This window comes from Montipora capricornis, chromosome 9 (genome assembly GCF_036669925.1).
Source record: "Montipora capricornis isolate CH-2021 chromosome 9, ASM3666992v2, whole genome shotgun sequence".
Taxonomy (NCBI): domain Eukaryota; kingdom Metazoa; phylum Cnidaria; class Anthozoa; order Scleractinia; family Acroporidae; genus Montipora; species Montipora capricornis.
The window spans coordinates 44633309-44645808 of NC_090891.1; the positions used below are offsets into that span (position 1 = coordinate 44633309).

Sequence of the window (12500 nt, forward strand, 5' to 3'; positions counted from 1 at the left end):
GCCTCAAGCTCAAATCAAAAGAAAAGTCAAGATTTTTTACAAGGGCCCTTGATAATCCTTAGCCTTACATCTGCTAACAGTTGGTAATAGTAATTGGTTGATCAAGTACACATATACATGTATTATTAATCCAGTTTCTGATGTGAAATTTTTGTAATTGTGGCTAATTTCCCAATAATGAGGCTGTTAAGCTTTTTTTGTTGGTGTTAATGTACAACCAGTTACTCCAAAACCATTTTAACTTTTGATTAAAAGAAGATATCATACAGCCTTTTATTTAAGTAATGCTAATGCAAGAACATGACATCAGTGTCACACTGTTCCATTGTTAATTTGCCAGCATTGATTAATTTAACTGGCATTACTTATTCATCAAACTTAAACTGCCATATATTCTAATTCAAATGGTAATAATTTTCATCGTACTATGTAGTGACAGGGTGACACCAAAATGTCTCGTTCTTGAAGTAGGTTGTACCTCTAAAAAAAACTATTTTACAATTTATCTTTAAATCATTCTTCTTTAGACCAATGGAGTTTCAAATGGCCTTGTTCCCATGTTACGTGTTTATAATGCTACTGCAAGATATGTTGATCAGGGAGGAAACAAGCGTCCTGGTGCCTTTGCTGTGTACTTAGAACCATGGCACAATGACATTTTTGATTTCTTGGACTTAAAGAAAAATACAGGAAAAGAGGAACAGGTATGATTTCTGTGCAATGAATTGACTTACTTAAATGTGTGGCAATGGGGCAAGTTGTAAGTTATTGGCTGCACTTTTTTGCACTGCAGCGAGCCAGAGACTTGTTCTACGCATTGTGGATCCCTGATCTTTTCATGCGGCGTTGTGAAGCTGATGGGATGTGGTCATTGATGTGTCCTAATGAGTGTCCTGGTTTACAAGATTGTTGGGGAGAGAAATTTGACAAGCTTTATGAAAGGTAAGCAGTAGTTTTGTATGTTCCCCTCAGGGTGCCCTTCAGGCCTAGTTCTACTCTCTCCATCTCGCTATTCTGCAAAGATTACATCAGTTCTGCTACATCAGACATGGATCGTATGGAGGCTACCATGTTTGCCTTGGGCCCAAAATCGTGAGCTGCTTCATGGCCCTGACAATCCCAGGGTTTTCATTAGAAGCTGGTCACTGGCAGTATACCACCATCTTTCTTTCAAACCTTACTTTTATGTTCATGATTTAATCTCAAAACAGCTATGAGCAACAGGGAAAGTTTCGCAGGCAGATCAAGGCTCAGAAGTTGTGGTTTGCAATCTTGGAGGCACAAACAGAAACTGGTACTCCCTATATGCTATATAAAGATGCATGCAACAGGAAAAGCAATCAGCAGGTATGCATTGTAATGAGATAACGTTGGCAAGGATTTGCCAAAGTTCTTGCCAATTTCTGAAGAACTAAAGCTAAAGTAAGCTGTGTCTAGGCTGTGTAGCTTACGGTTGTGTTGTCTTCCCGTCAGCAACACTCTCAAACCCAGGGTACTTCCGGTTTGTCATATTGACATCCAGGCTGATTTTTGTTCTGCCAGCAAATATCCAATTCGTCTTAACCATACGCAGTTGAGCAGCAAATGATGTAATGACTTTTTTACTACATCGTTGTCTTATGTCAGCTTGCTATCAATAATGATCCAAGAGACTGCCACATCAGTAATTTCAAAAGAAAAATTATGACACCAGCTCACTTGTTGAAAAGGATCAATGAAATTCCTGGAAAGAATCATAGCTTAATTCACACTTTCCCTTGTGCATCATGAGCTTATTTTCATTGCACCTACTATCTCTTTGAACGTTGTATCCAAAGATAAGAATACGTCATCCACAGTAGACAAAAGCTGTTATCAGCATGCACAATATTGTGAGACAAAAGCTGTTGTATCGTTGGCAGTGAGTGCGGGAGAGGGACAAGCCTACAAAATAGCTGCATATACGATTTTGAAGGGTTAAAATGTGTATTTGAGTCTCTTTAATTTAGACTGCAAATTGAATGATTAATCCAAGGTGACATGGATGAAGTCCCTCGGGTTAAAGTTTTGTCAGGACATTAAATTTAACTGAAATCTCCGTAGTTTCTACCACATGGAACGACTTAAAACCACCTACAACTATCTCACAAACATCTACAGCCACTTACAAGCAGTCTAATAACCATCTTAAGCCATGAATGTCTAAAATAAGGCGAGAAGTTTAAACAATAATAATCGGGGCCTTGTGGTGAAAGGGATATGAACAATTGACAAGTCACAGGATGTTTTTGCATGACTGTATTTTAGATTGGTAAGAAGAAGCACATGACCTTTGAAGCATGTAACTTGCAACTCTTTTCCTTGCAACAAAGCTGTTGATTTTAGGACACTAATTTTATATACAAATATGGACAAAAATGAGATTGATGCGGGAAAATACGCGAGATATGTTACATCCAAATAACGAAATTTTACGCTAAAAAGAAACCCAGCTCTTAACCAGAGTTACACGCTTTCAATGTCATGTGCTTCTAGTGGTAAGCTTATTTTTTACCTATTTTAGCAAACACATTATTTTAATATGAATTTGGTAATTACCTTCATTAACTGAAAGCTTTTCTTTTTATAAGAATCTTGGGACAATCAAATGCAGCAATCTCTGTACTGAAATTGTAGAGTATTCAAGTCCAGATGAGGTAATCTTGAGATTGTTGGCATTATAGCTAGTGAATGTAATATAAAGGGCTAGCTATCATTGGTAGAGCTGGAAACCAACTATTTAACATAAAAATTATTATACATAACGATTGGATCAAGAATAGCTGGTGTACGTTCTACGTTGTGCCCTTAGGATTGGATAAAGAACAGAAATGCACCACCATTGAAAAGAGTTTAAAAAATAGAGCAGTGGTGCATGTAGTCAGACGCTAACATTGTAAGATAATGATTTGACACTGACTTATTTTTTGTTGAAGATGCCTTGGGTGGTGCTTGAACCCTCATCAGTTGAAATACCATTGTTACTACACATGATTTAAAAAACAGCATGTTCAAGTGCATGCTGAGGAATTCTGCATGAAGTTTCAAGAAAATGTAGTGTGAGACTAATGCGGAATTTTCCACAGTGCATGTTTGACATGATGTTTTTTTGATTATGTACTAACGTTAACATTCCAAATGATGAAGGTTCAAACACCAGGCAAAACGTCTTGAATAAAACAAAAAATAGTAGGTGTCATTTCCTAACAAATATGGAAAATCCAGGGAGGTGGGGGTCCTACATGTAAGTGAAATTCCCTCCATGGTGGGATATGGATATTTTCTGGAACCAAATAATAGCATTTCAATCCCTGTTGATTTTTTTGAAAGATATTATCTGTGTTGGGTTTTGTGATGTTACAGTACGATCAGCTCAATGCATATGATATCAGGAGTAATTAACTTTTTTTAATCTATCAATCATGTTTAAACTGTACCAAATATTGAGAGCAAAATAAATTCCTTGAGGCATATTGCCATATAATTTAAGTATCACACTTTATCCTCTGAAGGTATATGGCATACAGTTACATTATTAAATGACTTAATTGAATTCAACAACATCAGAGCACTTACTGAACAATCTGGATACACTGAAGCATGCCCACTTTTTGCTCACTCTGTAATGCTCCAAGCCATCAAGTTAATTGATGAAAACCAACAACAAACCCTTTTCAATCTTCCTTGTTTCCATTTTAAGGTTGCTGTTTGTAACTTGGCTTCTGTTGCACTCAATAAATTTGTAAGTGATGAAACTCCACCTCGGTTTGATTTTCAAAAACTGTGTGAGGTCACCCAGGTAAGAGTAGAAAGGGACACCTAGTTGTTTGTTTTTTCTGCTCAACAACTCCCTGATGACATGACAACAGGACTCTTGTCATTGCACTTCTTATAACAAGTACTGGTCAACCCAAAAGATGCTAACTATATAGTTTTTAAGTATTTCTGAAAGTGTCAGAGAGTCATTTATAAATACAATGGAACCTCTCCTTTAGGACACCTCCATTCAGGGCACACATAATTTGGGCCTAAAAAAATTTCTGACTTAACCCAACCTCTATTCAGGGGACACCTACCCTGGTCCCTAGGGTACCAGGTGTCCGTTGAATGGAGGTTGCACTGTACTTTTCTTTGGCTGTGTCTTATTGATGATTTATCTCCTTTTGGTTGAGGGGTAACATTTCAGTTCATGGATCTTGAAGTAATATATACAATATGAGTGGCAGGTCTTGCCGAGAGTTTGTAAATGGGATACAGATCTGACGCAAATATTGTATATGACTTATTAAACATCAGCATTTAAGCGTTAATGCACACTAGGTATTTTTGGTGATTCACAACAATTTAACAGGGAAAATCAAAAGAAATGTTTAGGTAAATAAAGAGAAATCTGTATCAGATATTGATAAATAAAACATTTGTGGCTGTTGGGTATGATTTAGAAGAGCATTTCATGCAGTTTTGGTCACGTTTTTGCATTCTTTGCTTTCAAAGGTTGTTACTCGTAACTTAAACAAGATCATTGACGTTAACTATTATCCAGTGAAGGAGGTGTGTGTAATTAACAAATAACTTTCCTTGGCCCAGTTCAGGTCTTTATGTTAATACCTTAAATTTTTTGTTTAATGCTCAGATGTAATTTTGTCAATGATTTTATCAACTTAGTTACACCTGTACCAAATACAGAAAGTTGCTTACAACATTCCTGCGAGTGTCAAGTATTTATGATTCAACAAGTTCACTTGCCTACTGTTTATTAGCATCATTAGTACAAAAATGCTACAACTTGCGAATCCCGTCTGCACCTGTTGGCAAAAAAGTCCTTAATTCTATATGTGACTAGAGCGTACAGCTGTAACATCACTTATTAACTTAAACAATGTTATGTAATCTAGAATATTGCAATTGCACATCAGACACTGCAGGCCTTTCTTACTTTGACCTTTGCTAAAATAAAAGAAAACAAAATGTTAGAATATCCCAGCTGTCAACAATTTTATGTTCAGTTTTGACTTAGAAATATTATTTGTGCCAGTACAGACCAGTCACTCAGTACAGACTACAGTTCGTGAGTTTGATTCTTCTCATCCTTTTTCAATTCTGTGCAGTATTTTGAGTGCAAAGGCTTATCCTCCTGTAAGTTTCAAATTAATAATAATAATAATAATAATACTGGCACTAATATTTCTGAGTCAAAACTGAACATAAAATTAATAATAATAATAATAATAATAATAATAATAATAATAATAATAATTATAACCTTTTTCTTCTATAGCACCATTTCCATCACTGTCCAATGGCACTTTACAACAATTTAAAACACTTAAAAAAATAAAAGCAAGCTAATGTATGCCATAAAATTTACAATATTGTTAAAAATATATAAATAAAATCAAATAAAAATAAGTAAAAGAAAATATAGGATTGATGTTCCTAAGATAATCATGGATAATCATAAATTAAAAGCCTTCTTAAAAAGATAAGTTTTAACTAAACGTTTAAATTGAATAAGACAACCACAGGATCTTATATTCTGGGGTAAATCATGCCACAGAGCAGGGGCTGTGGATGAGAAGGCTCTATAACCTTACATTCTTAAATTATAGGACATACTGACGAGACGATTGGTATTAAGGGATCTAAGGTTCCTATGTGGTACGTACGGTTTAACTAAATTGGACAAATAAGTTGGAACAAGATTATTTAACCCCTTAAAAGTTACTAACAATATCTTAAAAATATCATGTTGTTCAACTGGTAACTATAAAGTGAAGTCTTTCCAAAATAGGTGTAATGTGTTCCCTTTTGCCCGTTAAGGTGACAACCCTTGCTGCTCTATTCTGAACTGATCGAAGTCTTTTGAGAACATGTTGAGGAATTCCGCATAAAAGAGAATTACAAAAATCTAACCTAGATGTAACAAATGCATGCATTAAAATTTCAGCGGTGTGAAAACTAATGTATTATCTAATGCAACATGTTTCTTAAATGATAAAGTGCTGATTTAGCCACCGCGGTGACGTGTTGCTCCATGCTCATATCAGAGTCAAAGAGAACTCCAATGTTCCAAGCTGAAATTGAAGGGATGATTACTTCATTAGAAACTGCAACTGACTCCAGTGGGGGGTGTGGACGATGATGAGCATTCAAGACAAGTAGTTCAGTCTTGTCCCTGTTCAATTTTAATTTATTAACGACCATCCATGCGTCAATATCGCGAACACACTTAAAACAACATGCCTTTCGATATTTAATTCAAGCATCATCTCATAGTTGTTTTTGTTGTCAGGCTGAAAGGTCCAACAAGAGACACAGGCCAATTGGTATTGGTGTGCAGGTACAAATCTTATAACACTGTTACTTGATTCATAAAGAAAAAAAAAGAACTGTTTTGTAAAATGGATCAATGGCTTCACATCTGATTCACTTTCATATACAGCGCTCGAAGCTCAGTTTTTTTCTAAGTCGCCTTTTGGCGACCCTTCACAGAAAGGTTGCCAAATACGTTGGTCGCCATTTTCCCTCAATGACACACTGTGGAGTATTATGTGAAGGAAAGAACTGCTGACCATTTTGAGACAGATGGCCACCCTACGATCGCTCTCAACTCTTCATACACATAGAGAAAGAAGAGAACTGTAAGATTTGCAAATTAAAGAAATTAATAATGGACTATGTTTCTGTAGGTATATTATCAAGCCTTTTCATTTTGTCTGGATGTTGAGTTTAAAAAAATATGCTGATTATCACAACACCAGTTCCACGCCAGAACAGTTGCCAAATTGGCCACCTTGGCAAAAATTTATTTCTAGTTGCCATGGCGACCAATTTTGTCACAGCTTCGAGCGTTGATACATCATTTGTTCATACATCTGTTATACTTTCACAAATCCTCTCACATTTTTTGTTAAGAAGACAAAAGGATTGTTGACAATGAACTTTGTTTTATCTTCCAGGGCATGGCTGATGCCTTTATTTTGCTGAGGTACCCATTTGAAAGCAATGAAGCAAAAGAACTGAACAGAAAAATATTTGAGACAATTTACTATGGAGCTTTGAAGGTAAACTGATTTTGTTTCTGTTTAGTAAAATCTGCTGTGCTTGTAAGTTGTATGTATAGCTGTAGCAAAGGTACTGAGTCACATCTTGTTTGTGTTAAAGGCATCATGCCAGTTAGCCAAGGAAAACGGACCTTACGAGACATATGAAGGTTCACCTGCAAGTCATGGGGTAAGGTCCACGTCTTGATTATTTCATGGAGTTTCAGTAAGTTTCTTACATTTGTTGGCCTCCCCACCCCTTTCTTCAATAGCATTAAGCCAAAGTCTGTTTACAGACACAAATTTCACTTAGCAGAATGAAGGAAATTCCATCCTGGCAACATGCACTGAGTTCAACTGTTTACATGTTTGTTACAGAACTTTAGTTACATTGTGCAACTTACAACAGCCAGTTATATACATGTGTATTTTGAATTGATGTTTTTGTCAATGTTAACATTGTCATTGCATAATCAGTGACAGCTCCACTGAGCATGACTCTTAAAACTAAATATTGGTTCTGCTCTCTATCTCGACAGAAACTTCAATATGATCTCTGGGGTGTAACCCCGACTGATTTGTGGGACTGGGCAGCACTCAAGGCAGATATTAAAAAGTATGAAAATTAATCAACTAATTCTTGGTCAGGAGGTTTGTACAGTACAGGCCGCAGAAATAACAGCACTTACATGCATGCGTGCAATATGGCGTCTTTACACGCAAAATACATGCGAAACACAAGTGTAATTTCAATGAGCGGCACATCTTTTGTTATTCATACACACAGACTGCGTGTATTTTTCCTAGAGAAGAGAACACAAATTAATTGTGCGTTAGATTGAGAAATACCGATTTATCTTAAAAGTTTGATCTTTCAGATTTCCAATCGAATACAAAATTCAGAAACAGATTGCACTACGGATTTCTTTAATCTAAAATCCATGTCAAGAAACTTCAATAAATTCCATGGCAAAACCAATTTTCGGATTTTAATTTGTGTTTGATTGGAAATTTCCACAACCAGGCCAATCTGTTGGGAAAACGCTTAATTCTGACGTAGGTCCAATGTATTAAGTAGATAAATAAAGTATTCAACTAAAGGAAATGCACTCTAAAACAGCAGTTGTTTTTTATTAAGTAAGCTCCCAAATTTGATAGTTTTCTTGAACATCATTATACAGCAACTTCCGCGGAGTTCGGGGCAAGAAAAGAGTTGACCCAGAGAGAATTCTACATTAAATCAAGACACTGGATGATCAATTTGGATGCTGATCGGCTGAAGTACTAATGACAGTATTTATTATTGTGATTAGTGCTCCTGCTAATCAGCCAACCAAAATGGAATTGTGACGATAAATTTGTTTAAGCTTCCAGTAAATTTTATATTAAATACATATTTTTAGCAACTGTCATGAAAGAAACCATACAAGGATACATCCCCTTAAACAGTTATTCAAAATATTATGATGCTAAGAATCCATAAAGTAAAGCAACCATAATCATTTAAGGTCCATAACTTGTAACAGTAATTCAACTGACAAACCTGAGGTCAACGGTGCACTCATTTTACTCCCCCCTCCCGCCACCTCCTCTCCATCAGTGCTCCGTTTTACGGGTGTTTAAAGCTACTTAAGCTACACTGAAAGGAAAGAAGTTGAAACAAGAATGTGAGATCGGGGGATCGAAATTGGGACCTCTTGCACCATGGCTGCAGACTAACTGACTGTGCCATCCTTGCCCCTTGCTCCTTGCACCCATGTAATGTTGCGCTTCTGTGCTCTCAGCAGATAATTATGACCTCAGCCCTTAGTTGGTAGAGCATTGTAATGTTATCTCAGGAGTACGATGTAACGAGTAAAAATCCAGTCTTACGTTACACACAGCTTTCTTTCTTGTCTGGAAATATACCTGTAATCCACACTTTGTATTTTTTGACTGTGCCTGTCAATTCAAGTAGTCAACTTAGCTGCCTCTTATTATCAGCACAGCATAGATGAAACTTTGTATTTTGCAGATATGGATTAAGAAACAGTCTGCTGGTTGCACCAATGCCAACAGCATCTACTGCACAGATCCTCGGAAATAATGAGTCTTTTGAACCTTACACAAGTAACATCTACACAAGGCGTGTACTTTCTGGGGAATTCCAGGTAAAATAAATCATCAAACAATCTTATTGTTTCCATCTCTTCCAGTCCAAGTATGATAAGTAGTGCAACTCCATTTGCGTGTTTGTCTCTGTGGAATCGTCAACATGTTTTTCAGTTCTTCTCTTGTGTCCTCTTTTTAATACGGAAGAATTTTAATAATATTCTCTCGTCTGCAATAGGATTCTACTTTGTTTTGCTGATGAAAGAGTCTGTTTGTGATATACATGTAAATAATTTATTATTATTCCGTGCATACACCATGTAAATATATCAATAGTATTATACTTAATTTTGTAGATTGTAAATCATCATCTGTTGAAGGACTTGACTGAGCGGAAACTCTGGAATGAAACGCTAAAAAACAAGCTGGTGGCTGCTAATGGATCTATTCAGGTTTGTTTCATAGGAATGACACAAACTCTGGTCTTGAAAATAAGATATTCATTGTTCAAACTCTAGGCCTAAAGTTGATCCAAACCTCCATGTTTTGGACATAGTTTTCTTAGAGTTCTTGACTTTGAGTCTTCTGTTTTGTTTCTCAACCCATTCTCGTTCCTAGATCCCATTGTTTCTCTTAGCCAGCTGGGCCTTCGCATGAGAACTAACCAATGAAAAGAATTAATTTGAATTTCCTATATCTCCAGAGCCCTTTGCTTTTTCGTGCGAAGGCCCCACCCGGCTAAGGGAAACAAAGGGATCTGTGAACGAGAATGTTTGCAACCATGCAAGAACTAAGCCTTGAATCACACAAGGACTGGATGCCAGTTTATTCAAGTTGGGCAATGGTGTCAGAACGAGAGGATGGTGTGGATAGAGAAAAAATGTTAAATTTTCAGTCCCTAGAAATTCAGTTGTAAGCCATTTAAGTCGGTTAAAAAAAAGTCTTATTAGAGCTAAGAAGTCACACTACATGTTTAAAAATGGAGAAAAGTGTAGTCAGGAGATGTCATAAGTTCTATGGAAAAAGGTTTGCCACTGACTCTTGACATTTACAAAAAAATAAAATAAAAAATAAAAATATCAAGAGTCAGTGCCAAACCTTTTTCCACAGTACTTGGTCACATTACATTGTTTGGTCCTTCAATCCAGATTGAGCCAAGGATACAGTAGGTTAAAAGAAAAAACCAACTGTATCCTGTAACTCCACTCCATTAGCTTCTCTGATAAAAGTGCTTGCCAACCTTAATTCATCATTTCTACAAATCACAAATTTGGATGCTGGGTGCTTTCATTTACCTTTTAAATTTGTGTCCTTGTGAGACTGCTTAGGATAATCAGGTTTTCTCTGCTTTGTCATTTACCATTTTCTACTTTCAATTCCATAGCACATGGAGGAGATTCCAGATGATCTCAAGCCACTGTACAAGACAGTCTGGGAAATCTCTCAGAAGGCACTCATTGATATGGCTGCTGACAGAGGAGCCTTCATCGACCAGAGCCAATCCTTCAACGTTTTCTTTGCTCAACCTGACAATTACAAACTGACAAGTATGCATTTCTATGGCTGGAAAAAGGTAAATGTGAATAATTACCTTATAATTATACCTTATTATTATTTCATTGCTACCATTGTAATAACAAGAAAGCAAAATCAAAAATAATACCTTCACAACCAATAGGTCAAATCAAGACACTGAACACTACATTTCCTAATCTATAAACACTGAGGGTTTTTTCAGCCTTTCCACGATAGAGAGATTTATCATAGCATTCATAGCAAACGTAAGCTTGAAAGTCGACACACTTCTGAAAAGATCGATGTGTTAGAAGATTTATGACAACTGGAAGTGTCTCTCCCTGTCACTGGTCAGATGCTCGTACCATTGGGTGGCAAGAACCTTGGAGAGCTGTGAGTTCTGACACCATCTCACCTGGCAGTAGGTTCAACAATTTAAATATAACCTAACAATTATCAATTGCCCTCTGAATAAAGGGCCACCGGTTTATAATAATAATAATAATAATAATAATAAGCATTTATATAGCGGCTGAGTTGACTACTTCATAGTGCTTTACAATAGCTACTATATGATTTAAAAAAAATAAATTACATAATAATTAAAAAGGAAATTAATGTAAAGTATAAATTGTTAACTAAAGGCAAGTTTAAACAAATAAGTCTTAAGTCCTTTGTGAAAACAGCCAAAGTGTTTGATGATCTGGCTCAGGTATCAGAAATAAGTTATGTGCTACCCTCTATAAATAAAGTTAACTTACTTAAATATGATTCAACCTGACAAAGCAACTACTGGTGGAGGTAATAGTGTAATTTCCCTCTGAGATACCTGGGTGTTGGTTGGCTTAAGTTTAAGTTTGTGACTTCCCGTGCTCAATGCTGAGCCAATTTGACCAATCAGACAGCAGATATTATATAAACGTTTCTTGCTAATACTGTTGTAATTTTCTTAGGGCCTCAAAACAGGAATGTATTACCTTCGTACCCGCCCTGCAGCTAGTGCAATTCAGTTCACTGTGGATCAAGAGTCTCTGAAGAAGACAGCCAAGAGCAAAAAGGAGAACGAAGAAGCCCTTGCTTGCTCATTAAAAAATCCTGGTGCATGTGAAAGCTGCAGTGGGTAAACTTGGGAGAAAAGTGCCTACTTGTTATATACAGTTTCCAGCCCACACAAAGACCAAGGACCATGCTTGTCAAAGCAAAGTCAGCACCAATCTGGGCTATGACAACTTCTAATGACTTAACCGGACAGCACTAACATCGCTTCAGATGACTTCACTTTTGTCTTTAATTAAAACAAGAAGTGATAAAAAATATCTAACAGGTGGCTTGCATAAGGAAAAAGCATAAAATGAAAAAAAAAGAGTGAAAATAAATCAGGTAATGAGGTCGACTTTTCCAATAAATGCTAATTTCAAGAGTTGAATGCAGTAAACCACTTTTCAGGAAAAGTACAAATGCAAATTATTTTGATGGTATTTTATTTTATTTTTCATATGGAATACTAAACACCAGACTGCACTAAAAGCTCTATGATTTTTAGTACATTTTCTCCCCTTTTTTCTTCTTGAGGCTGTCTTAAATTTGCTTGATACTGAACTGAGCTGCAAGTTTTTGCATTGTGTGCAATGGTATTGTCTGCTATTGAATGAACTTACTGCTGTTCTACATTGAATTACTTTGAAACAAGGGACTGAACCCTGCTTGGAAGCAATGATTTAGTCTAAGGAAAAAGCTACTTCTATAACAAAAATTGTGCCTGTTCTATACGATTCTGAGCTAATATGAGAAGAAAGGTATATAGTCATTTTTGATAAGTGTTAGCTCATTGTC

At 36.3% G+C, this 12500-nt stretch overlaps 1 protein-coding gene and 1 long non-coding RNA gene across 2 annotated transcripts in view; one reads left to right on the forward strand and one right to left on the reverse strand.

Annotated features, from left to right (window-relative positions):
* Positions 1 to 12500, forward strand: part of LOC138016979 (ribonucleoside-diphosphate reductase large subunit-like) — a 15627-nt gene that overhangs the window by 2719 nt on the left and 408 nt on the right. Inside the window, exons 7-20 of the mRNA XM_068864166.1 lie at positions 528 to 704; positions 794 to 942; positions 1212 to 1347; positions 2610 to 2675; positions 3719 to 3817; positions 4513 to 4569; positions 6311 to 6358; positions 6978 to 7082; positions 7183 to 7251; positions 7601 to 7677; positions 9076 to 9211; positions 9509 to 9604; positions 10537 to 10725; positions 11621 to 12500. The exon at positions 11621 to 12500 is cut by the window's right edge and continues 408 nt beyond it. Coding sequence (XP_068720267.1) covers positions 528 to 704; positions 794 to 942; positions 1212 to 1347; positions 2610 to 2675; positions 3719 to 3817; positions 4513 to 4569; positions 6311 to 6358; positions 6978 to 7082; positions 7183 to 7251; positions 7601 to 7677; positions 9076 to 9211; positions 9509 to 9604; positions 10537 to 10725; positions 11621 to 11791 — 1575 coding nt within the window. The 3' untranslated portion in view covers positions 11792 to 12500. The remainder of the gene's footprint in view (positions 1 to 527; positions 705 to 793; positions 943 to 1211; positions 1348 to 2609; positions 2676 to 3718; positions 3818 to 4512; positions 4570 to 6310; positions 6359 to 6977; positions 7083 to 7182; positions 7252 to 7600; positions 7678 to 9075; positions 9212 to 9508; positions 9605 to 10536; positions 10726 to 11620) is intronic.
* The window catches only part of LOC138016980 (uncharacterized), a 4300-nt gene continuing 2956 nt past the window's right edge, over positions 11157 to 12500 (reverse strand). The window contains exon 2 of the long non-coding RNA XR_011125909.1: positions 11157 to 12500. This exon is cut by the window's right edge and continues 374 nt beyond it. This is a non-coding gene — a long non-coding RNA (uncharacterized lncRNA).